We start from the raw sequence: 25,735 nt of genomic DNA, 5'->3' as shown, positions 1-25,735 counted from the left end.
TCCAGCCTCGGTGAGACCTCAGCAACGGCTGCCCTCCCTGCACTGCTGCGTCCACGTCCAGCCTGCCCCCTCACCCTGCTGGGCCCCTGGGACGAGCGGGCTCTGCCTGGGGACAGGGGGCTGTGGCTGAGAACAAGTCCCACCTACAGGTGGTGAGACTCCTTTGTGGAGTTGAGGAGCAGCTGCAGGCATGTCCCCTCGGAGCCCTCAGTGCACAGGGACACACAGGGAGGGGACCCTGGCCCCATGACCACGCCCTATCTGACCCCAGGAGTCCCCTTGTGCTGCGACCTGTCCCCCTTGGTAATGCTTATGCCCAGCTGCTCAGGACCTCAGAGCATGTGACCCTGCCACCCCACAGGCCACCTGCCAGAGTCTCAGAACAGGGTGACGCTCCCAGGACACACACATCATCTGGAGACGTTTTTGGTTGTCACAGCTCAGGAGAGGGGCGCTGGGCGGGCAGCCCACAAAAAGAACCACCGGCCCTGGGTGTCACCACAGGCTGGGACTGAGAGGCTCCTCTCCCGTCCTTGCCTAGGGGACGAGGTCGGCCCCGTGGCCCCAAGCCCGTGGCACCACTGACATCTCTGATTTTATCAACTTAGAAACTCTCTGGTCGAGCGGCTAGCATGGTTCTGGGTGGACACACTGAGGACTTGAGGAGGTGGCCTGGACCGCTGTTCGACCACACGCCCGCTGGGAGAGCCCTGATGGTGGCCACGGTGGCCAGCACGGGTCCTTGTCACTCCCCCCAGGACAAGCCGTGCCCCTCCTGGACCCCCGGGGGAGGAAACAGACCCCCAGGAGCCACCATACCCGCTGTGGGCCCTCACTCTGGAGGCGCGAGGAGTGCGGGCCGCGCAGGGCACGGGCTGGGGTGTGCCTGAGCGCAGAGTGAGGTGAGAGCAGACGCCCCCACTCAGACCCACAGAGGCCGGGACCCAGCTCCTGCCTCCGCCCGCTGGGATGCCAGGGCCAGCCTCACCTCCCGCTCCAGGTAGGACTTGAGTGACTCGGTCTCGTTCAGCAAAGTGACGCTGCATTTCCCTCTGCAAGAAAAGGACAGGTGCGTCAGAGGAGGCGGGCAGACCCCTCACGCCGGCCCCGGGCTCTGGGTACCTGATGTGGGTGGCGGGCAGTGACTCCAGCTGCCTCGACAGGAACAGCTCCCGATGCCTCAGCTGGTGCTTAAGCTTCTCGGGCAAGTCGACCATTTCCGGGTTCTCCATCTCCTCCTCTATTTCTCCTGAAGGACAAAGCGCTCCTATGAGCCAGTCCTGAAGTCTCACACTCAGGCCACCAGACAAAGGCTCCCCAGCCGGCTGCATGGCCCCTCCCCCTGCGGGACCCGGCACACATGCTGGTGCCAATGTGTCTGTCCCAGCCCAGCCACCCCAACGCTGAGCATCCCTAAGTCCCAGGGCCCCTGAATAAGGACAGCACTGTGCTGGCCTGGGAAGAGCAGGCAAGAGGAAGGAGGGAGAGCCAGAAGGCAGTGCTGCACGCCCAGTGCCCGAGGCCACCGCACGCTCTGCCCACAGTTCCCCGCGCCAGCAGGCCCAGCGTGCAGGCAGTGGCACACACCCCACCTGGCGCTGTATACCAGGCCCCTCCAGCAGAGGGCGGCTCTTACCTTCCTCGCCGTTGTCGGCCCCCGGTCCCGGTTTATAGCAGACTGACAGGGCTGTGTGACAGACAGACAGCGCCCAGACTGCGGTGAGTGACAGAGCACACCATGCTGCTTACTCCCTGCCCGGCCTGGACCGAGAGCTGTGAGGCAGGCCTCCCAGAGCAGGGGGAGACCACCCAGCTGAAGCCGGAGAACACCTGGGCCTCTGGACATCCCGCCCTGCCGACCTCGGGCCCCTGCCCAACCCAGCCCATGAGGCCCAAGACTCTACGGACAGAACCCCAGGCAAGCCTGGGCTGCGAGACCCTGCCTCCCTGCACACAGCACACACCTGGTGCCCCAAGGCTGGGAGGGAGCCAGATCCTCCTCAGAAGTTGGGGAAGGGGGGTCCCTAGACCAGGTCTGCAGTGTGCACTTCCTGCCTGAGGATGGCACCCTGGGGGCCTTGGCCACACCTCCAGGGGCTGCGACACTGATGCCCACAGTTTGGAAAGCCTGAGACTCAAAACTCACGTGCAGGGCTGTTGGGGGAAGCCAGCCCCAAAGCGAAACCCCATCCCGTAGCCCAGGTCCCAAAGGTGAGGGCCTGGAGTGCCGGCCCCACGCAAGCCCCACCCCTCTGGTTCCAGCCACCACGCGGCCCGTGGCCCTCTGCTGCTCCCTGGTGGTGGCTGCCGGGAGTCCTGGTGCCACTGGGCAAGCCTGCAGCCCACACTAGGGCCAGGGCGAGGGGCCTGGGGAGTCGGGGAAGGGAGGCAGTTCTGCGTCTGCTCTGGGCAGTGGGCCACAGGCACCTGAGCATCCAGACCACTGGGCGTGTCACCTCCCTGCCCACTGCTGGGGACCTCACTGCACCATACCCAAGGACATCACCAGTGTCCTCACGCCAGCTCACGCTCGTCCTGTGATGGCACCACCGGCCCCAGCAGCACGACTGGGAACTGGGGCCAGGCAGCATGCTGGGCTGTCAGCCCCCAGAAGACCAGGAGAGCCCAGTTCCCAGCACCTGGCCTCCAGAAAGCCCTCCCTCTGGGATCCACTGTGCCATGGCCCTGGGCTCAGAGCTGGGGGCCTCCCCGCAAGGCAGAGGCAGACTCTGCACTCTCGCCCGAGCCCAGCCCAGCCCACACACCCCAGCAGTTCTCCCGAGCCCCTGCAGCCCACTCTGGGGCTTCCAGGGAGGGCCTGTCACCTGTGCTCACTCTACCTGAGCAACATCTTGCTCTCAGGATGGCTCTGTGGGGCAGGGGGCACCTGGAGACAGAGGCCATGGCCAAGTGCACTGGGGTCTGGAGACCCCAGTAAGGGCCTCGCTGCTTTGGGCAGTGGCGGTGGGGGGGGGATCGTGTGGCCTCAGGGCATCTGGTCTACTCTAGGGGCTGGACACCTTGGCAGGGCAGGACCCCAGGCGCAGAAAAACCAGCGGCTGATCTGACCGTGCAGTGTGCTCCCCTGGGCCTCCATCCCTCCTGCTGGAAGGGCCCCAGACTGTCCTCACACCTGTCCTCTGATGCTGGCCTAGGCCCCGGGCAGCAGGCTGGACCAGCCTTGCCCTGGATGCGGGAGCCCACAGATGAACACACCAGCAGAGACAGCCCCCACAGAACGTGGCTCCCACAGAGATCGCTGCGGGTACAGACAGGAGACTCCGGAGGACACGGATGGAGTCGCGCACTGGGACGGGGCGAGCTATAGCCTTGCAGAGTGGCAGACCCTGTGTGTACGACACTTGTTCCCTGCAGCCTGGCCTTCAGTCCACAGCGGGGAGCTTTCCGTGTGCGGAACCCCGCCGGCACCTCAGGGCCTCTGCCCGCCTGCCAGCTCCAGCACTTCAGAAAAACCTGCTCCTCAATGGGTGGGTCTCAGGGCCTGGCGCTGGCCAAGCTTACCCATAGCCTGGCAGCAGGCAAGCCTGGGCTGTGGGTGGGGGCTGCAGCCACCCCGCATGGGGCAGGGGACATAGGTAGGCGATCCTCGGTCATCAACACCCCTAAGACACTGGCCGCCCTGGGCCACATGGCCCAGCAGCCCCCCTCGAGGCCCCCATCAGCATCCTGGCAGCAGGGAACCATGTACCCCCAAGACCCGGCTCTTTTCCTTGGCACCCAGAGGCCAGAGTGCAGGGGTGCTGTGCACAGGCTGTATGGGGGAGACTGACAGGACACCGTGTCCCACCCCTGACGCTGCCCCTCCGGGCACAGCTGTCTGGTCCACCACTAGACACGGAGCCACGTGCACCACAGGGATGCCACTGATTAAAAGGGACACACAAAGGGCACACAGGCCAAAACCCAGAGGTGGGATGAAACCACAGGACAGACTTGGCCCACAGCTGCCCCATGACCACAGCCCTCAGGAGGGCCTCACCTGGGAGCCCATTCTACCAGGAGGCCAGACAAGGCTGGCAAAGGACCAGCCTCACATCCCATGTCCACCCTGCATGGCGCAAGGGCCTGTCCTCGGCTGGAGCAGCAGCAGCCTCACCCCTCCGCCCTGGGCACACCCTCCGTGCACCCTCCAAGGAGTGGTCCAACCAGATTGAAAAGAGTCCCCAAATTACTCTTAGGAAAAACTCAGGTGAATGACACCAGCCCCACCTACGACAAGCACAGCTGGGGTGACTTCAGAGAAGGGAGGGAGGCCCAGGAGGCATGCACACACCTCAGGAGCCCCAGCCCGGTGGGCATCTACACCAACCCGGAGCCGAGGGGCAGGCAGCCACCCACGGAGGGGTGGGGGGGAGCAGGGGGGCAGGGGCGGCGGGGAGACTCACTGGCATGCTTGTCGGCCAGGGCGATGAGCGTGCTGGAGATGTCGCGCCTCCGGTAGAAGCACACCACCTTGGCCTCCACGTTCCCGCTGGCCGTCTGCAACGGCAAGGCAGGGTCTGAGCACACAGAGCAGGGCAGCAGCGCCCCTGGCCCAGGGACCTAGAGCCAGTCTCCCCTGCTCTCCCCAACCCGTGGACGCCCGGCAGAGCCCGACCACCAGGAAGCACAGCTGGCCCGCTCCACCTGGGGACCCGCCCTCCCTCTGGGCGCCACGGCCATGGTCCAGGACAGGGACCGCTGGCCCTGCACCCCCACAAGCAAAGCCCGGGCGCCAGACAAGACGGGGACGGAGGGGCGGCCCGGAGGGGCTTGGCCTCAGGACGGACACCGACCTCCACGTCAGCTGCCGCCTGATGTCCAGAGGTGACTCCAGAGGCTTGGAAGAGTTCAGCAAACACAGAGAGAGAGGAAGGCCTGGGCAGCCACCCCTCGGGGAGAACACGCCCCTTCTAATGGACGGGAGTTTGCATGGTTTTAGTGACAACGCTAGGATTGCACCACGGCGCTAACCTTTGCAGAATTTAGTAGCATTTATAACATCAAATAAAATCATCTTGTGGTTTAAGAAAAGTATTATTTAACTCTAGCTACTGAATTCCACTAGACCAGGAGTCCTTCAAGAAAAAGTCTTAGGGGTTTCTCATGCCCCTTGAGCAGAAATTAAAAGCATCATCAACTCTGCTGCTTTGTGTGTTCACCACGAACGCCGCAGAGGGCTGCCTGCCGACCGCCCTCCTTGCTGCAGGCCGCGCAGGAGCAGAAAGAGAATGAAGAATTCTTCCAGAAGAAGGAAGTAACTGAAACGAATTTTATTCTCTCACTGAGCATCAAAATGAGTGACTGCAAGAGGGCCTGCATTTCCTAGTGCCTGGGAAGAATCCGGGACACAGACCAGACTGTTAGGAGCACGGCTGGTCAGGATGGCTGTTACAGACTCGTCACCAGCTCCAGCGTTCAAGGGCAGTTAGACTTTCGCCCCAGCTGGGAATCCCAGCCCAAAAGGTGCCTCCCAGAAACGGCTCTGGAGACCGCGCGCTGTGCTCAGAGAGACGGTGACACAGCAGGAGGACCCAGCCCCGCGACAGGACACAGAGCAGCTGGGACAGTCTATGGCGGCGACCACGAGGACCCGTCACGCAGCAGCCTCGCGTCTTTAGGGCTCCGTCTGCGCTGTGAACAGGCTGGGGCCTGGCCTGTCTTTCCGGCTTGTTCTCTGCTCTGTGCAGCCTCACCCACACGGGCCCGGCTCAGGCCAGACGGAGGCCCGCCCGCGGCACCACCACGAGGCTGGGCCAGCTCTCTGAGTGGGGTCCTCGGGCCCCCGTCGGACCGCCCAGCTGGACAGCCTGGATGTGCGTGGGGAGATGCCTTGGGACTGCCTTCCCCTGCTGTACTTTTCTGATATTCCCGGACCCAATACCCCAAACCTGACTTTCCAAAATTTGGCATCTAATTCCACAGGGCCCTTCCCAGCCACAGAGGCTTCTCGGAGCTCCCCAACCCCTCGGGTCCATTCTGGGCCTCTCCTGCCTGGCCAGTGGCCAGGGCACACGGGGCTGGGCAGGGGCTCTGACCAGGGCTGAGGGGTCACCCGCACACTGGGCCAGCAGGACTCAAGGGCCTTCCCTCCTCCCCACCCTGCACGCTTCCCCCAGTCCCTCCCTCAATTCTCACACCTCAGCCTGCCTTCTCCTGTTCTTTCTAAATGGCAATTTTCTACAGTAGTGTAAACACCTAACTTCCAAGGGGAAACAGCGCAAACGCAACATGTATGGAATCCCAGTTCCACGGAGAAGCTGGACGGTCCCTCTGCAGAAAGCCCAGGGTCCTGGGGAGGGGTCTCAAGGTGACAGACCCACCCAGCTTCACAGGAAGAGGAGCCGATGCCCACGCAAGCCCCGCAGACACCTTTACGCGCAGAACTGTCTGCACTGAGGGGAAAGGGACAGAAACTGGGGTGTCCCACCCCTTTGCCGACCCACTCCCCTTGACTGCGCTCCCTCAGTTCTCCCTCTGTGTCATGGCCAGAACAAGGGCACCACGGCCGCCCTCAGGACACCACCCTGTGTCCTGAGACCACCAGCCACCACGGCCCACCTGCCAGCACAACCCCACAGCAGAGACCGGGCCCTGAGCTAGCTGCCTGTGCCAACACATGTAGGTGGGTGACCGCCTGCCCCGTTCTAGCCAGGGCAAGCTACCCCCTCCCCACTCTCGGTTAAGCAGACTGTGAGCAGGACCCTGGCGAGGCACCAGGCAGGGTTCAGTTCCCAGCAGCGTGGTGGCCACACAGGAGGTCCCGGCTGCTGCCCCCAGCCCTGCTGCCTCCAAACCTGGCTCCAGGCCTTCCGGGAGCACCAGGTTCCACCAACCAGCCCCACATCCTCAGGCTGGGGCTGGGGCCTCGGGACACAGGCACCCCCCCCCCACTCTCCTGCTCCTGGAGAGCCTGGCCAGGAGTCAGGATGCAGCTGCAGCTGAGTCTGATCTCTGGGGGATCAGCACACCATGCTGGTCCCAAGGATCAGGCCACACTGTCTCCTTGCGGCTGCCCTCTCCCCCCGTGAGCACCTCCACCTGGAGGCCAGCAGCAGGCAGGGAGGGCCGCTCACCCTCTGGGCTGGCCCCATCTGAAGAGGAACCGCCCATTCCTGCGACCAAAGAGGCTGTCCTGAACCCATGAGCCCCCTCCCACCACAGCCCTAGGCCCAGGCAGCCTCAGTCAGGGCACAACCCTGTTCCCCAGTACACGCACAAGTGCCTGCCAAGGACGCGCCACAGATGCGGAGTGAGGGGGAAGCGAGGTTGGCGTGAGCAAGCAGGAAGGAGGCAGGCCAGGAGCCCCCAGCTGTGCAGACCCCGTGGGGGGCCCTCTCTGAACACCTCGCCCTCTCACAAGGGTGAGACCACCCAGGACCCTCACAAAGGGCTTTTCGAAAAGGGGACGGTTCCAAAGAGACGCTCCTGGGATGGGAGCCGCTAAGTCTGAGCACACGGCAGCAGGGCTGAGGCCTCAGGCGCCCAGCTCGCGGTCACAGGGCACCCTCAGCAGGGAGAGGGCCGCACGCACCTTGTTGAGCTCTTCGATTCTCCGGATCAGGTAAGGGTTGCTGGAAGAGTTCTCGAAGTAGACGTAGTCTGCAAACAGTACAGAGAGAGAGTCAGCTGGAGGCAGGGAGCCTGCTGCCCCGCTTGAGGTGGGGACGGGCGAGAGGTGGCGAAGCCACCCACCATCCCGGGTGGGAGGTGATGTAACAGGAGCACTTCTGCAGTGCCAGGTGGCGGCCTACAGCCCTCCCCACCCAAGGGACATCTTCCCAGGCCCGCTGCTGGCCCAGAGGGTGGGCCCCAAGAGCTATACAGCCAGGGCACGAAGGACAGCCACAGGCACTGCCACCGCCAGCCCCAGAGACCAAGAGAGCATGGGTGCTGCCAGGCCCCTGCACCCCCAAAGAGGGAGACTGGAGGCCAGGGCTGCCCGGGGTGTCCAGGTGTGCAGGGCAACGGGGTCCCCGGGTCAGCACAAAGTCCCCACACAGAAGAACCACATGTGCTCTCTCCCCAGACCCCCCAAGGGAGGCCCAGAGTGGGAGGCTGGGGGGCTCGCCCTGGAGAGCCGGAACAACCATGCGGCCACCCATCTGTCAGCCTAGCCGCAGCCCACGGTCCCCATCAGCAGCCCTGGCGCCGGCCCCTTGCGCCCAGGTGGCCCTGCTGGAGCCGGCTGGCTGGGAGGTAGCCTTAGCTGGAGCCTGCCCAGGTGCCGCAGACAGAGCCAGACGGCGACAAGGTATGACCCCGAGGGGTGGCGGCTCCCGAGTGGTCTCAGGAGCAGGGTGCGCGGTGCTGACCTGGTGGCGGTGGGGGCCGTGAGAACAGTCACTGAGCTGCTCGCCCCCACCAGTGGGAGCACTGCGGGCAGGTTCTACCCCAACGAAGCAGTTTTTAGGAAAAAGGTCTCAAATCAAACACCAGGCTTTCTTTCCAAGAAACTGGATGAAGAGCACATTAAACACGGAGTAACTGCTCACATGTGCCAGGATTCCCCGCAGGTAGGGGCAGACACCGAGGCAGGAGGGCGGGGGGCGGGCAGGTACACAACGGGCCTCCGTCTGCCCCAGCACGGAGCCCCGCAGCGCCTGTGAACCACGCTTCAGCGGACGAACGAAGGCAGACAGAAGGCAGGAAGGAGCAGAGCAAATGCGACGGGGCCCAGGTGGCCTGGGGGGAGGGGAGGGGAGGGGCCGGGCCCGGGGGCCACAGGACCCGGGGAAGGGGCGGGCGGGGCTGGACCGCCCTCTTGTTCGGATGGGCCGACTGTCCCACAGACACAAGGCACCACAGCTCACTCGGTGGGACCGGCACCCCGACCCCGGCCCCGACCCCGACATGGACAAAGGAGACTGCACTGGAGGTAAAAACCTCCCAAAAAAGAGAAAGAAAGGCCCCCGGCCCACCCCGGCCCAGATGGCTCCCTGGGTGAACCCTCCCCGACAGCGAGGGGAGACCGGGCGCCCGCGCGGCCGGGGAGGGACAGCCCGGAGCCCGCGGGCGACGCCTCTCCCGCTTGGGTGCGCAGCCCGCGCGGACCAAAGGCGGCCACGGGGAAGGGGTGACACTCCTCGACCACGGGGGGTCGTCTGGGGACACGTCAGAATCACATCGACAGAACGAGAAGAAAAACCATGCGGCCCCTCCAGAGAAGGAGCTGACAAAACCGACAAACTGCCGACAAGAACTCCAAGGCAAACCAGGAGCCGAGGGGCTTCCCGACCTGCCAGCAGGGAAGTGCGCGGCGGGGCAGTCTCTCCCGCCACGGGCCCCGCCACTGCGGTGCACCTGCCGCTGCTCAGCGCGACGGGAGAGTGAGCAAATGAGGGGCACACAGGCCGGAAAGGAGGCGACGAAGCCTCCTAACTGCAGACAGGGCAGAGTCTACAAAACCGCTGTCCAAGCTAGTGGGCGAGGGTTCAGCAAGCTCACGGGATACCAAAAACGTGCATTAAAGGCACTGTTTACAGTGGATCCAAGAAACAGTGAGCATATAAGTATCAACTTAACCACTTAAAGACCCGAAGTTCTGTGCAAAGACGTATATGCTGAAAACTACAAAACACTGATGACAAAAATCAACATCTAAATTAACGGTAATGTATAAGGCATCATGGTTTAAAACGCAGACTGGCAACCTTTCTTGGTAAAGGGTCACATGGTAAATACCGTCTGCTTTGCAGGACAAGAAGCTCAACCAAAAATACTACGTAGGTACTAATATAATACCTTTCCATCAACTTTTTTGCAAGCTCAGAGAACACGCCCACTGCAAGTCTGAGTTGGATCAGAGACCTTGTTTCTCGTTTTAACTTTTGACAGTAAGGAAATTGTATAAAGCAGTTTGTGATTCAAACAACATTAGGCGTCACTGAAATGACTTTAGCACAGTGTAAGTTTTGCATTAAGTGCTATTCCACATAATTTTCAGATGAATTCATAAAAGACCATTATCAACTATGTGGCAAAAACTAACTTCCAAAAGCATTCAGTGCTTGATGATGGTTGAAAGCGGTTCCTCTCACTCTGAAAATTTTCAATTTCTGCCTTGAGTTTAAGAAACCGCACTAAAATGTAACCAGTGCTACACCCTCAGGCTGCTGCACAGCAGGGCAAGTCAAAATGTTCAGCTTCTATTTCTGATAAAAATTCACAGAACTGATGGGAGTTAAGTCCACGAGGTCACATGAAGCTCCCTGTTGACACAACAGGTTCAATGAGGCATGAGATTCAAATATTTTGCACAAAGCACCTGCTGACAAGCAACAGGATGAGTAACTCTGGGCTTTAAGCACCTTAGGTTTCAAAAAGCTCCATCAAGGTGTCCAACCAAGCCCTTCTCTGCTCCACACACTTTATCACCAGCATCTATAGCATGGCTGCTACTGGCCAGGGCTCCCCAGAGAAACAGAACCGACAGGAGACGAGTGTGTGCGTGTGCACGCGGTACACGTGTGTGTGTGCACATGTCGGTTCATCACAAGAACCGGCTCACGCGTGCACAGGGGCTGAGAGGCTGCAAGCCCTGCTGTCCACGAACTGGGGACAGGACAGCTGGGGCTGTGACTCCGTCTGGGTCTGAAGGCCTGAGACCCAGGGCAGCTGGTGAAGTCCCGGAGTCCACTGGCCCAAGGACAGAGCGCAAGAAGTCTGCCCACCTCTGCCCAACTCAGGCCACAGGCTGGACACTGCTGGGCTGGGGAGCGGGGTCCCCTTTCCTTGGGCTCCCCAAACACCCGCCCAGACACCCAGAAACCACATCCCCCCAGCCCTCCGGGCCACCCTGAGCTCTGCCAGGCTGACTGGTCACAATAACCACCACAGCATCTTAGTAGATCCCACTTCAGTTTGCACTAAGCCAGCATCTTCCCAGCTTCTCTGAAAACATCCTCGGACGTGCCCAGGCCACGCAGGCCCTCACAGAGGCCTGTGCCCGGGAGCTGCTGCCATGGAGAGCAGAGGGGACCCCCGTGGCCCCCGGCCCCCGCCCCCTGGCCCAGGGCTGCTTGTGCTGAGCAAGCACTCAGCCCTGGCTGCGGCAGCACCACCACCGTCAGTGAACGGCCTTCTCCGCTTGGCTGATAAATGAGCTGCTTACTTGGACATGCTGATCACCGTCTCAGCTTCATTTATTTCTGTGAAGAAGTTCAGCAGTACGAGATTCTCCATTCAAAATTCTCCAAGTCTCCGATTCCCATGCTGAGGTCGGGTCACACATGCCGTGTCCCTTTAGCACAGCAGTGTTACCGTGGAAGCCACCTCTGCCGCCCCATAGTCAGAGCCCAGGCTCTCTGCTGACTCCTGCAACAGGGCCGCCCACAAAGGTGGCACTGAAGCTCGGTGAGCCATGACTTGTGGGTGCGACTCCCAGTGGGGTGCCACAGGTGAGTGGGGGAGCAGGGGAGCAGGAGAGCAGATGCTCTCACTGCTGTGGCCTCGAAGCAGCCAGAGAACACACAGGAGTGCAGGGGCTTGGCTGCGCCAACAAAACTTTATTTATGGGCACTGAGATTTGAATTCCAAGGAATTTTTGTGTGTCCTAAAGCATTCTTCTTTCAATTTCTTTCCCTCAACCATTTAAAAATGTAAGACCCATTCTTAGCTCATGAGTCATACAAAAGCAGGCAGTGGGCTGCAGCCTCCCAGCCCTGCAGGACTCAGATGCCAGCTCTCCCCTAACTGATCTACATCGTAGTTTCAGCATAATCCCAACCAAAATTCCACCATTTTTTTTCCTGTATAAACCAGTAAGTCAATTCTAAACTTTACACAGGAAGTCCGAGATACCAGAACAAGCTACACAGTTTGGAAAAAGGAAACAGAGGATTTACACGCCTGATTGAAGATTTACCATAAAGTTACCATAATCAGGACAGTGTGTCGGCAAAAGTGTAGCTTGAAGATCAATGGAAAAGCACGAGAAACAAATGCAACCACAAAGACACGGAGGTGGCTGTGACAAAGTGGCCAGGACATGAAGCAGGGAGAGAGTCTGAGTAACAGACGGAGACGGAGCAGGTGGACACGGACGTGCAACAGAGCAAAACCCCCAGGAGCCCAATCTTTACCTTAACCCAAAAGTCAACTGTAATGAATCACAAACTTGAAAGTAAACCCAAAGTTATAAAAATTCTATGGGAAAAAAGGAGAAAATCTTGTGACCTCACAATAGGCAGAATTCACACACAAAACAGACAAATTATAAGAGAGAAAAACTTACAAAACACATCTCTGGTGAAAGACTGAAATCCAGGATACAACAAGCTCTCACAACTCAGCAGCAAGCTTCTCTCCAACTTTAAAACCGGGCAAAAGACCTGTGCAGACACTTGGCCAAAGACACGTGGACACAGACACACTGAGAGACGCTCAGAATCACCGGTCCACAGGGAAATGCAACGGGAACTCTGGTGAGATGTCCAGCACACCTGCCAGAATCCTGTGCAAACCCAAACCTGAAGAGGCGGAGTGCTGATCAGGCTGTGGAGGAACCGGAATGCTCAACACTGCAGGCACAGACGCCCTGGGAGACCGTGGGGCTGAGCATGTGCAGCTCAACCAGGCAGCCCCACTCCCAGGCACGTCTACCCACGAGAAACAGGAACATCTGTCTGCACAGAAACCTGAGCACAGGTGTTTACAGCAGCTCCACTCAGCCATCAAAAACAGGAAACATCCCTGTTCAAACAGCTGTGTCCTCCCAAAATCCAAGGCGAGACCCCACCCACGAGGCAACGGTACCTGGAGGCGGGGCTCTCGGGAGGTGGAGTCCCCACAAGTGGGGCTGCTGCTCTGATGAAAGAGACCTCGCAGGGCTCCCCGGCCCCGGAGGCGGGCTCTCACCAGACACAGAACCTGTTGGATCCTTGGCCTGGGACCTGCAGTCTCCAGAACTGTGAGAAATAAATGTCCGGCGTTCATGAGCCACCCAGCCTGTGCTGTCTTGCTACAGCAGCCCAGCGGGACTGAGATAGAACCAAAGGCCCATCAACTGCTGAGCAAACTGTGGGACATCCGTCAGTGGGACCTGTTCAGCAAGCAAAAAGGATAAATCTTGAATGCACTATAGTTCCTGTGTGGTTCCACTTCTGGAACCTTCCACGAGAGGGAAATCTGAGGCCATGAGAACAGATTGGTGGTCGCAGGGAGCTGGGTGTGGGGGACATCTGGGGCACAGGGAAGCGTCCTGAGGATTTGTGGCAGCTACACAACTGTGCACACTTGTCCAAATCAAAGGACCATCACGTAAAAGGATGCATAAAAAGTGTAGCTCGATAAACCTGACTTTACACTTGAAAACCCAAACACAGGCCACTCCCGTCAGTCACAGTGACCATGTTCCCCAAAGTCACCACCGACGCTGAATCATGGAGAACCGAGCCTTCATACCAGAGAAACAAAGGGTCAGCGCCCCGCCAACTTCCGTCCACATTTTCACCCACTGATGAATACAGAACCTTGCTGTACGTGTGGTTCTGTTTAAAAACACCATGTTTGGTACCCGGTGTTGGTTCCTGAGCAATGAACTTAGCGGATGCATCAGAACTCCAGGCAGCAGGAAGCCCCTCTGACTCATATGTTTTCTCCGGGAGGCACGTCCAGCCCCACCCCCAACCCCCCGTGCTCAGGGACCCCGGACAGCACCTCAGGGCTGTGCCAGGGCCACTTTCAACAGCGAAATCAACAAAAAGACAGAGCTGTGTTGGTGCAGTCCTAAACAGGCCGGCAGGCCAAGTGAGACCGGACCTCTTACTCTGCATGGCCACCTCCTGCACCTTCACTTGCTAACCTGGGCGCCCCTGCAAGCCCAGAGCCCGGGCCCTCTTCCCGTGGGCATCCTCCTCCTCGGTCCTCACACCGGCGGCTCCATCTCTCCGGCAAGGCCTCCCACCCACACACCCCACTGGGCTGGGTGTGAAGGGACCCCAGGGGACCCCCAGAATACAGCAACAGCACTGGGAAGGCAGCCAGGGCTGCCCATATCACTGTCCCCACAAAGGTCCAGGGACAGAGACCAGACCCTGCCTGGAGGGGAAATGGCCGATGACCACGGGGCCTGGCCTCCCTCAAGGGGCTGAAGTGCAGTAGGTGTCCCCCACACCCCTCTGGGCACAACTGCTGGATGCAGGGACCACAGAGAAGGCCTTGCAGGTGCCCACGCGGGTCCTGACACTGACCCTCACGGACAGGCCTGTGAGCTCACACTACTTCCACCAGAACACCCGCCAGGAGCACATCCACTGCAGCCACCGCAGCCACCCCAGCTCCCTCACTTGGGATGTGGCCACCCTCTCAGAGGTGCCCTCCTATGACACCCCCAATGCCTCAGAGGAGGCCTGCCCCTGCGGGGGCCCGAGGCACCCACTCTGCCTGATGTCCACAAACAGGCCCTGAGCAGCCCGGGTGGCCCCCCGAGCCCGGACCTGCAAAGGGAGCAGCCACCGGGCCTCCAGGGCTGGTGGGTGGGTCCCTGCTGGGCATGCTGCCCCAGAGCCTCATGGCTGCGGCCGGCAGCCCACATACCACACTCGTCCCCCACAGGAACCTGGGCCTTGACCCTGAGGCCCTATGCCCAGCTGGGCTCCCCTCGCAGTAACACTCGTGGGGGCTGTGAGGGGCCAGCTGGGTGGAGGGCGTGGCACAGCCCTGAGGCACCAGGCAGGGCCGGATTACAGGGCCGCTAAGGCGCTCAGACGTGATGCCTCACCACAGAAGCTCACAGAAGCTGCTAAGCGCTCTTAAGCAGGGAGAGGAGCAGATCCATCCTCAGAAGGATCAACTGGGAGGCTGATCAAGGACTGCATGGCCCGGGGCCAGGGAGGGGCGGGGAGGGGCCACAGGGCCCAGGAAAGTGACCGGCAACCAGGGCCCTGGCGCTCCTGCGGGAAGGTGCAGCTCCAATCCACGTCCCACTGACGAGGACCAAAGAGGCCTCAAGAAACCTAGCGCCACGGGGGCCCCAGAAACACTGGAGGGCAGGACACGTTCAAGGCATCCCCCACAGCAGGGATGCGAGGGACGGCGCACCAGGCTGAGGGCCCCAGCCACCAGGCGCCCCCCCCAGAACCACACTCTGACGTGGTAGCTGCAGCCACCCAGAGCCCTTTCCAGCCCAGAAGCCCGCAGCTGTGGAAGAGGCACCAGCACCCCCGTCTGTCCATCGCGGGGTCCTCACGAGCCCAGGAAGGCTGTGCCCCGTTGCCACTAGACACAGGCCACCTGCTCCCTGAAGACAGACGGGCGGGGGTGCAGGGGATGGACAGAGACACGAGGGCCCAGGGCTGGACAGAACCCTGGGCAGAGGAACAGCACACTTTTTTAGAATATCAAATTCTTGCAAGAAGGCAGGCTGGGGTATCTCAGGGAGGCGCCTGGGCCCAGCCCTCTGGGTGGGCTCCCCCTGGGGAGGGGGAGCAACGAGACCTGCAGGACCCCACCCGAAGCCCAGGCGCGTGCACCCCAACGGCAGCAGAGGCAGCCAGGAGGAGGGGCCCTGCGGCAACCTCACCCGAGCTGCCCTTCCAGCCCCCGCACGTCCAGCATCCCAGTCCACCCATCCAGATGCCCCGCTCTGAGCGGGCTGCCCAAGAAGGCCGCTGCAGACTACAGGGGTGCCTGGCTCCCCGAGGACCCGCAGACAGTCCAGAACAGCGCCGCCTGCCCCGAGGGGCTTCGGCACGAAGGACCTGTTCCTTTGGACCAGGTGCCCCAACAAACCTGAGCCACAGCTGTCTGTTTCTTCCCTAACCCAGACCTCAACGGCCAAGTCTTCTTCCCCAAGGAATGCGGAAGGCCAAAGAGGGCCCTGGCCCACCGGCCCCAGGCCTCCCCCCACAGGAGGGCCTGCCCGAGGGGCCCCATCCCCGGAGGAGGCTGGCGGGGGTGGGTGAGAGCCCTGCAGCCCCTCTCAGCCCCAAGCACATGGCTGGCGCCCCCGCCTGACCACGGGCCCCCAGCACCGTCCGCAGGGCCTTCGCAAGCTCGGAATTCTCACGCGTGTGGATGTGCTCCCCAGTCAGAAGCTTAAACTGAACACAACCAGCCCAAGGAGCGACTGTGCCAACAGAACAGAACACAAACGACATCAACAGAACCAGCAGGGAGTGGAGGGCACAGCTCAGCGGTAGAGCCCGTGCTTGGGCTAGCATTCACGAGGTGCCGGTTCAATCCCCCGTCCCTCCTCTAAAAATAAAGAAATAAATCGAATTACCCCCCCCAAAATAAACTTTAAAAACCCACCGGAGACAGCAGGACACCGGCGAGCTGCCGGAGGGCTGGGGGTGCTCCTGCTGCCTTTCTGAAGAGTATTTTAAAAAATCAAACTACCCAAAAGAATGGGTATTCCTTCTCACAACGAAAGAGAGAAAAATGAGGAAAGCTGAGGGGAACTGGTTAGAGCCTGCCCGTGAATAAACACACCGCCCCAAACAGCACCCCAAACAGTAACCGTGCTGCCGGTGGTGGCTCCTGGGTGCTGGTTTTCGCTTCTGCCCTGAAACACGACAGACCTTCTTTGCATTAAATGCACAGAGAGAATTGCCCGCGGTGCCCTCAGCCCACGGCTGGTTCCAGAAGCCTGTCCGGGACCCCAGAGAAGCAGGGGTCGTGGACCCTGACCCCGCCACCCATATCGAGGCCTCGCCCGCCACTCTTGCAGATGCCGACAGAAGGCCTCTGTCCAGGCCAGGTCACTTCCCAGGGAAGAACCAGGCTCTGCCCCCCTCCCAGGCTGACCCACTCCGCCCAGCCGGTCAGCTGGCCCGAAGCTGCGGCCATGCCTTCGCCCCACCCAGACACCCTGGCGGGGCCTCAGAGCAGCCTGCCAGGTAGAACACAGGACACCCGGAGAACACTGCAGTCAGCTAACTACTTTCTAGTGTGAGTGTGTCCCATGCAATATTTGGGACAAACTTACGCTAAGAAACTGTTTACCTGAAATTCAAATTGAAGGGGTGTAAGCGAGAGGGTACAGCTCGGTAGCACGCATGCTTAACAGGCACGAAGTCCTAGGTTCAATCCGCGGTACCTCCTCTAAAAATAAGTAAATAAACCTAATTACCTCCCCCCCCAAAACAACAACAACAACATAAATTTAATGGGTGTTTCCTTTTCCTCACTGGATCCAGCACCTCTAGGAAAGGCTCTGTTCTTAGGGTCCCGAGCAGGGGAAACAGACGGCGGGGAGGGAGGCCTTTCCCAGACCCCGTGTCCGCAGTGCTCCCTGAGGCCAGGGCAGGCTGCCCAGACAGCGTCAGCCCCAGGCAGCAACCGGCTCGTGAGAGAGGGGTGCACCTTCCTCTGTGTGGGCCCTGAGAAATCCGACACCCCTCCCCAAGCGAGCAGCACCTCTGGACGGGACACCAACCCGTCAACACCTGGCCCACCAGGACCACTGGCCCTGCAGACCAGTGGGACAGTGCCTTGGGATTCCAGCCAAAAGCCAGGGGTAAATGGAGTCCCAGTGGGAGCAGCCCCCGCCACAGACCAGGCCTCTGGGACACCCCCACAGGGACATGCACACTTGTCCCCGGGAGGGGGCCCCACAGGGCACAGATATCCCTGTCCACATCGCGAGTAAACCGTGGCCAGGCCCCCGCCAAGTTCACAGCCAGACAGGAGGCTTGAAGCTCACATGTCAAACAGGGGTCCACAGCCTGGAAGGAGCGGGGACAGCCCCCTTGGAACCAGTGTCAACAAGCAGGCACAGTGGGGGCCCCAGCCCCCGCAGCAAGGACCAGCAGAAGTGTCTGCAGGGGACGAAGGTGCAGCAGCTGCCCCCTCCACCCCACACCTGCCTCCCTCCCACCGCCCCTTCCTCCAGGCTCAGTGCCTCCATCCAGGAGCTGGGTGCCTCCGTTCTGGTGACATTCCTTCATTTTTTCCACAGGCCAACATGACATGCGGGCCGAAGGCTGGGGGCCAGAGGTAAGACCACACCTGAAGAGGGGCTGCTGGCTGGGCACACCCAAGGGGGCACTGCACAAGCCCAAGGGAAGAGTAGACTGGAGGGTCTCACACAGGGCAGGGCAGGGCAGGGCAGGGGCGGTCTGCCCTGCAGAAGGGTGGCCAAGGAGGGCACAGCCCAGGAGAGAGCACTGGAAGGGGCGGCTGTGAGGTCGGCAGAAGCCTGGGCCTTGACAGCTGGGGTGGGGGCAGAGGGAGGGGCTGGGGGTGCCCGGATGGAGAGGCCTGGGAAAGGACCTCCGAAGGTGATGCTCCTGCCTCCCCTCAACAGACAACGCCTGGATCAGCCCCTCCCTAAAGGGCCCTGCACTCCCACCTGCTCCCCACGTGTGTCCACCAGAGGCCTGCTGCTAAGTGGGGTGCAGGCCCCCATTCCTGTGACCACCTCTGCGCCAGAGGTGGCCCAGGGGGCCGGGGAGGGCCTGACGGCCGGGCAGCTGCTGTGCCGACCCAGTGCACAGATGGGGGCACGCCCAAGGCCGCCAGGCTGGCCAGTGAAAAAGCAGACTGAGGACACAGGTGATCTGGAGAGTGCAGCCAGCGCTGTTCTTGGCCCTGACACACTCCACCAAAGGAGGGCAGGTGGGCACCTCAGCTCCCTGGGACAGAGCGCTGAAGACGAGTTCAGAACCCCACAGAAAACCAGCGGTGCATCCTCCTGGAGCCCCTCCCCAGAGTGGGACAAGGCCCAAAACTGGGGGCTCCCTGGGGCCCATGTGGGAGCAGAAGGAGCCTGGGAAGGAAGCCCCCTAACCAGGTGGCCGCCCACCTCTCCCCAGTCCTGACACAGCTCCTCCCTGCTGGGCTGGGGAGACAGGAGGCAGTGGGAAGTTTGGGGTTATCTCAGAAGCATGCTTGGGGTGACCACAGGCTGCTGAGACTCAGGACAGGGAATCCTGCTGGGGGAAGCCCCCAGCACACACCTGGCCCAAGGGCCAGCTCTGAGGCGCCTCTGGGGAGGAAATGTGGGCCACACGTGGGGCTCCTCATCCCAGCACTCGATCCAGCCCTGCATGCCCCAGTGGGGACTCCACACCCCAAGGACCCCAAAACTCCCGCTCCCAGGAGGGTAGCCAGCTCTCCAAGGCCATGTGCCCCTGCTTGGGGGTGGGGGGCTCCAGTCAGGCCCCTGGCCCTAAAGGATGCTCTGCGACTCCCAGAGCTCCCACAGCTTCTCTGCCAAGGCCCAACAGGCCACACGGCCGGCCCCCAACAGGTGGGCCGAGCCCCCGCCTCCTTGGCACCCAGCTCAGCAACTACTACCCACCCGCTCCAGCTGGGGCCGGCCCAAGGGGCCATTTCGGGTTGGGACGAGCATGGCCAAGGCAGAGGTGGCGGTGGAGGGACCAGCTGCTCAGAAAAGGCGAATGGGAAGGGAAAGGAGGTGGGGGTGGGGGGTGCAGAAGAGGGGGTGCGGGGTGCCGGGGCAGGAGGAAGGACGGCCCGGCCAGGCCGGCCTGCAGTGGGGGAGGGGTGCAGAGGTGGAGGGAGGGGACCAGAAGTGGGCCGGGGGGGGGGGGGCCGTGCCGATGGGGAGGCGGACAGAGCAGGGGAAGGGGGAGGGGAAAATGGGGGAGGGGAAGGACACGGAGTGGGGCCCGGACCGGGATGCAGGGGGACCCGGGTTGGGGGATGGCGAGGCCCCGGGGCGGCGGTTTGGGGACCGAGGCCCGGCGGGGAGGTGAGATGGCGGGGGCCCGGCGGGTCGGGAGCCGCGGGTCGGGCCCGCGGCGCATAAAGGCGGCGGGCGGGCGGGCGTGCAGGCGGCGGCCTTACCTCCGACCCTGTACATGTTGGCGGCCATGTCCGGCGGCGGCGGCGGAGGCCGCGGGCTGGGCCGGGCTGGGCGCGGGGCTCGGCGCGAGCGGCCGGGAAAATGGAGGCGCGCGGGCGCGGGGCGCGGGGGCGCGGGCGGGCGGGCGGGCGGGCGGTTTAAAGGGGCCGCGCTGCTGCCGCCGCCGCCGCCGCCACCGCCGCCGCCGCCGCCGCCGAGGCCGCCGAGGCCGCCGAGGCCGCGCAGGGACCGAGGGCCGCGGCGCGGGCGGGAGAGGAAGAGGAGGAGCGGCCGCGGGGAGGGAGGGGCCTCGGGCGCCGCCGCCCACCGCGCAGGCCGTTACCCGACCCGGGGCCGCGCGCGCCCCCGGGACGGTCCTCCCGGGAGCCCGGGGTGGGCGCCCCCGCGCCCCGCTGCGTCCTCCCTGCGCCCCCGCGCCCGGCCGCCCGCTTCCCCGCGCCCCTTCCCGCATCGGCCCTCCCTCCGCCCTCCGCGCCGCCCCCGAGTCCTTCCAGGACCTGGCGCCCCTTCTTCCCCACACACCCTGCTCCCGCTTCCCTGATGCTGGGTGGCCCAGCCGTGGCCTCTTGACCGCGCCGCACACCTCCCGTCCACTCACCCCAGGGCTCTTTGTCCCAGCCCCTCACTGCCCAGACCCCAGGGCCCTGCTTGGACAGCAGCGGGCTCCATCCCAGCTCCCTGCCGGCACGCTCCTGAGCTGGCACTGCCTCCCCAGACCTGGCCTGAGGAAAAGGCCAAGGGAGAAGGGCGTGCCCGGAGGACACCCTTCGGAAGGCCCCGCTTGAGAGCAGGGGTCCTGCAGGCTTCGCTGGCACAGCCCAGATCAGGCCGCTGGGGTGTGGGGGGTGCCTGCCCCAGAACAGGGAGGCTGGAAGGGTCCCCGGGTAAGGTAGGCACCTGCATGTCCTCCCCGCCCTTGCCAGAACCTGTAACTGTGTGCGGCTGGTTGCTTAAGGCCCAAGGATTGGGGGGAGTCTGGGGCCTGGACACCCCCAGCAGGGAAATGCAGCAGGTGGAGGGGCTGGGGTCCCGGATAGAGAGAAGCAGGTGTACCAGGTGAAGTCTGGAGCCAGGATCAATGTCACTACTAGGAGGTGAGGGACAGGAGGTGTCGGGGCCCCAGGTTGTGGGTCAGAGCAACGCCAAGGGTGACTGTCCTGTTTACACAGGGGCATCCCTGCCGGACGTGGAGGGGAGCCCCAGGCTGAGCACAGGGTGCCAGGTGTTGGCCGAGGGGTGGGGCAACAGCTGTGAGGGGGTGGCTGGAGGGGAGAGGAGCTCAGCTACAGCGGGGGCTGATGAGACTCAGTTTCCCCAAAGGGGGCGGTGGAGGTGGCATGGTCTCCCTCGCTCTCCACAGGACCCTGTCCTGACCTTTAGTGGCCTGCCTGCATCTCCTCACCTGGACAGCAAAGCTGCCAGGTGAAGCCTCCCTCAACCAATAGGGAACAAGCTGACCAAAGCATTAGTGGGAACCAGTGACAAGTGCCAGGAAGCTGTTAAGCACGGAGTTCCACCTTCGTGCCTGTGAAGTGCTGCCCTGCCCCACTCCTGGAAGCGGGCGGGGGTGGGGGGCTTCCAACCAAGAGCACCTGGAGCACCACTCCTGGAAACGGGCGGGGGTGGGGGGCTTCCAACCAAGAGCACCTGGAGCACCACCAGGACTCTTCCGGGCCAGCTGGCAGCAGAAGCAACTGAAGGGTGGGTGCTGTTTTCCTCCCCCGATGGGGCGGAGGAGCGCTGGCCGTGGCCGGTGAGTGGCAGTCAGGGCTGACTTTCACCGGAAGCAGGGAAGCCATTGGAATTCCAAGTCTGCCCTTGAGAACGCGCCCCTCCTAAAGCAGAGTGACGGTTAATAAACTCTCAGGAGACACCGCAGAGCCCCCCCCCCCCGCTGGCACCCACACTGCTTTCCTCTCTCAGGATTCACCGAGGAAGGGGGGATTGCATCCGATGCCCAGCCCTTAAACCAGCTCAGAGGCAAGTCACTGAATCTCAGACACCTTGCAGCAGAGCAGGGACACACAGGAGAGAGTGGACAGGACAGGTGGACAGGTGTGGCCAGTTTCAGGAGGACAGGTGGAGGTGTGGCCTCAACCCCTCCCTCACAGCAGCAGAAAAACTGGTGCGGGGGGGGGGGGGGTTGACAAAGACGCAGCAGGGGAGAACACACCTGAGGAAGTAGCAGACTCCACAGGAGCCCCGGAATCTTAGGAATCTTAGGAGTTCAGCAGTGAGGCCAGTAATCAGCAGTCACACACGGACGACGGGATGGCAGAAGGAGCTGGAGGTTTAAGAGCAGAGGGACTGCGTTTCCTCAAAATCACACCGTTGCTAGCAGGAGAAACAGCAAGGGGCAGGCTCTAGCACAGCGAAGGCTGGAGATGACTTGGGGCAAGACAAAGCAGTGGAAATAAGCCTGCCTCAGCTCAACCGCTACTTGCTAAGCACCTGCTTCGTGCCACACTGTTTGGATGCTAGGGAAGGGAGGGGGCAAGTCGCCTCCCTGGGGAGGGTGCAGTCCAGTGGGGAGGAGGGGGGCTGACAGATGGTCTGTGACATCACGGGCCTTGAAGACAAGATGATGAGGGGCAGTGGGCAGGGAGAACACCGTGGGGGGCACTGTTTATTTAGAGGGTGAGGACATTGGTGAAGGAGGGACCCACTCAAGTCTAACAGTGGGGGAGAGACCCTCGATGGGCCACGTCCCTGGGCAGGGCCTAGTGGCAAGAGAACCTGGAGGAAGGCACCTGGGGCTAGAGGCCAAAGTTAGGAAAAGTGTTCAAAGATACACTGGAAAGGTTCCCTGGGGTAACCACAGGGCCTGCACCTCGAAGGTTCCCTCCAAGTTCCAGGACAGCAGTAGAGTGAGTCACACTGAGACGTACCCTGTCTGGTCGCTGAACTGCAAGGGTTAATAGCATATAAATTAATATTACACAGTGGAACACTACTCAGCCATTAAAAAAAATAAAATAATGCCATTTGCAGCAACATGGATGGACGTAGAGATGATCATATTAAATGAAGTAAGTCAGACAGAAAAAGACAAATATCGTCTGATATCACTCATATGTGGAATCTAAAAAAAAGACACAAATGAACTCATCCACAAAACAGAAACAGACTCACAGCCACAGTAAACAAACTTATGGTTATGGGGGAGGGGAAGGGGGCGGGAGGGATAAACTGGGAGTTCGAAATTTGCAAATACTACTAAATGTAAAATAGACAAACAAGTTTCTTCTGTACACCGCGGGGAACTATATTCAATATCTTGTAGTAACCTATAGTGAAAAAAATATGAAAACAAATCTATGTATGTGTACATATGACTGAAACATTATGCTGTACACCAGAAATTGACACAACACTGTAAGCTGACTGTATTTCAATTTAAGAAAAAACAAAAATAAATTAATAGCATATAAATAACATAATAGAAAAAAAAAGTGTTTTTTCCCCAGAAAAAGCATATCACATACAAGGACAAAACACCACGCTGGCCCCGTTTTCTCCAGCAACGTTCAGAGCCTGAAGACGAAGTCGTGAGAGAAAAACAGCATGACCTGAAATTTTCCCCAGCAAGTGCTCATGCCCGTCTCAAGGCCCCAGGAAAACTTCCTAAACCTAGAAAAACCCAAAAAATTAAGTTCTTTAGAAATGTAAAAGCTGACCTTCAATGCAGCCAGCGAGCAGCTAATGGAAACAAAGACGGGGTGGGCCGGATGCTGGCGTTGGGCTCCAGGCCATGGCGAGATGCAGACCACGGTGGGCAGGGACCACAGTGGGCAGGGCAGTGCCCGAGCCGCTCCTCACCGTCCAGGGCCCAGCCCCAGCCAGCACTACTAAGCGGACGCACGCTGCCCGAACCCAGGCGACACCGCCTCTGGATGTTTGCTGTAATTCCTGAGAATTCTTAGGAGAATCTTTTAAACTTGAGTGAAGCAGCATTCACCTAATTTTGGTAATCCTGTTTTCCCTTAAATTTTTAAACATTTGGAAGGAGTATTCTACACTTATTCTCTATTTCCATATGTTCTCTCACCTCTGCTTGGGCCTTTAGAAATACTCGAATCACCTTCACCTCATGTTAACAGCCGTCCTCTTGGTGATGAAACCGTGGGTGAGATTTTTAAAACTTTGTTGGGGGGAGGGTATAGCTCAGTGATAGAGCACATGCTTAGCATGAAAAGGTCCTGGATTCAATCCCCAGTCTCTCTGTTAAAAAATGTTAATAAAAGAAAATGATGGAATAAATATTTGACTTCTGTAATACAAAATATAATAAAGATTAAATTAGGGAAAATTTAAAAAAACACTTTCTTGCTGGATTGCTGAATAGTAAGCAATCATGAAGCCAACGATGTCATTTTTTTCAGTGGGGGCGATGCCGGGCACTGAGTGTCTGCCGGCCCTCAGGAGGCCACCAACACCACCTCCCAGGTGCCCTGCCAGCCCTAGGGGGCCGCGCCCTACGAGCTGGGGTGTCTATAAGCTCTGCTCCCTGCTCTGAGCCCACAAGCACAGACAAGTGTGGATACAAGGGAGACCACGTGGCCAGCCTGGGTGACTGTCCTCCCTGCCACTGGAACGCCCAAGCAGACCCCCTGCCTGGGGGTGTCCCTGTGAGTCTGAGAGGACGTACTGCTCTCCCTAGACTTGGGGAGGGACCTACCTGGTCGGGAAGCAGAGTGACAGGACAGTTTAGAATGGACGCCTGATGGTGGCACTGCAGTGTCCACTGTCAGCAGTGACCTGGGTGACGTCCTAACCAGAGCAGAGATGCCTGATCCGTCTGCTGGGTGGCCCTTGCTCTCTTCCGGGCTCCCAGGTCACCCCAGACTCTTCTCTCTTCCAGGGGCTCCTTGGTGGAGCACTGGTGACATCTGGGGCCCAATCATTCTTGGCTGTGGGGGGCCATCCTGTGCTCTGTGAGGTGTTGAATAGCACCCCAGCCTCTACCCACTCGATGCCAGGAGCCCCTGGGGAAGGCAGAGCACCCCTCCCCAAGATTTCCACGTCTTCACTCCAAACCAGTGACCGTGCTAGGCTACACAGCAGGGCAGGGGTGGTTAAGGCTGCTAACCAGGCTACCTTAAAATAGTATCCTGGGTTACCCAGGGGGGCCCAATGTCATCACAGGGTCCTTAAAAGTGGAGGAGGCGGTGTAAGACAGAAGCTGTGCTGCTGGCTTTGAAGGTGGAGGAAGGGGCCTCAGGCCCAGCAACGTGGGCGGCTTCTGGAGCTGGAGAGGCTTCCAGAAGGAAGACGGCCCGGCCCACAGTCTGTTCTCGGCCCAGTAAGGCCCGGTTCGGACTTCGACAGAACTCGTGGTTCATGAATTTGAAACACTAAGTTTGTGGTAAGTTGTTTGGGCAGCAACAGGAAGCCAGCACAGCCGGGGTGACAACCAAACCATCTCCAGGGACTGTCACGTGTCCCCAGGCAGCACACCCCGCTGGAGAGAGCCGGGGCTCTCTGCTGGTCCTTGCTTGTTCCCCACTATCAGACCACAGGAGGTGGGGAGGATGCTGCCCAGCCCTGGGCCTCAGCCCTAGGGACGCCCCACAGCCTCCACTGTGCTGGCGGGGAGCCCCGGGTGGTCCCCATGGGGGAGGCCTCGTGCAGAGCAGAGGGCCGGCCAGCCCAGTGTCCTGGACCCACCCCATCTGACTACAGCCTCAGGAGACACCCCGGTAGACCCATCAGGGTGAGCCCAGTGAGGCCCTGGGTCTTGAGTGAGGACATGGAGCCCTTTAAGGCTACTCAGGTACAGAGAACTCCACAGCACTTGTCACCCCAGCAGGCCTGTTGACACTTTAGCATGGGAGAGGGTTTTCCTGGCTGGCTCGGAGCCTGGCCCAGAGCAGGTTCTGGCCCCGGAGAGCCATTCCCCACTTCACCAGGGGTCCCTGAGGAGGAGCGAGAGGGCATCCTGGTGCCCCCTGCCTAAACCCA

At 60.8% G+C, this 25,735-nt stretch overlaps 1 protein-coding gene and 1 long non-coding RNA gene across 4 annotated transcripts in view; both read right to left on the bottom strand.

Moving 5' to 3' along the window:
• Nucleotides 1-20,036, bottom strand: part of MTA1 (metastasis associated 1) — a 33,999-nt gene extending 13,963 nt beyond the window's left edge. For 2 of the 3 annotated variants that reach the window (XM_072963880.1, XM_072963881.1), the window contains exons 1-6: nucleotides 19,756-20,036; nucleotides 7,535-7,602; nucleotides 4,407-4,500; nucleotides 1,637-1,687; nucleotides 1,123-1,249; nucleotides 989-1,052 (exon numbers count right to left, since the gene is read on the bottom strand). In XM_072963880.1, the coding sequence (XP_072819981.1) occupies nucleotides 989-1,052; nucleotides 1,123-1,249; nucleotides 1,637-1,687; nucleotides 4,407-4,500; nucleotides 7,535-7,602; nucleotides 19,756-19,783 (432 nt within the window). In that variant the 5' untranslated portion in view covers nucleotides 19,784-20,036. The remainder of the gene's footprint in view (nucleotides 1-988; nucleotides 1,053-1,122; nucleotides 1,250-1,636; nucleotides 1,688-4,406; nucleotides 4,501-7,534; nucleotides 7,603-19,755) is intronic. The other variant, XM_072963882.1, reaches the window with a different exon arrangement.
• A 3,100-nt stretch (nucleotides 20,037-23,136) lies between these two features.
• Nucleotides 23,137-25,735, bottom strand: LOC140697211 (uncharacterized). Its single transcript, XR_012074068.1, has 3 exons — nucleotides 24,453-25,735; nucleotides 23,823-23,995; nucleotides 23,137-23,404 (listed from the first exon to the last, which is right to left on the bottom strand). It is a non-coding gene; the product is annotated as an uncharacterized lncRNA (long non-coding RNA).

Source organism: Vicugna pacos, chromosome 6, assembly GCF_048564905.1.
Source record: "Vicugna pacos chromosome 6, VicPac4, whole genome shotgun sequence".
Taxonomy (NCBI): domain Eukaryota; kingdom Metazoa; phylum Chordata; class Mammalia; order Artiodactyla; family Camelidae; genus Vicugna; species Vicugna pacos.
Note: the sequence above shows the minus strand (reverse complement) of the source record. Positions and strands in the feature narration are given on the sequence as shown.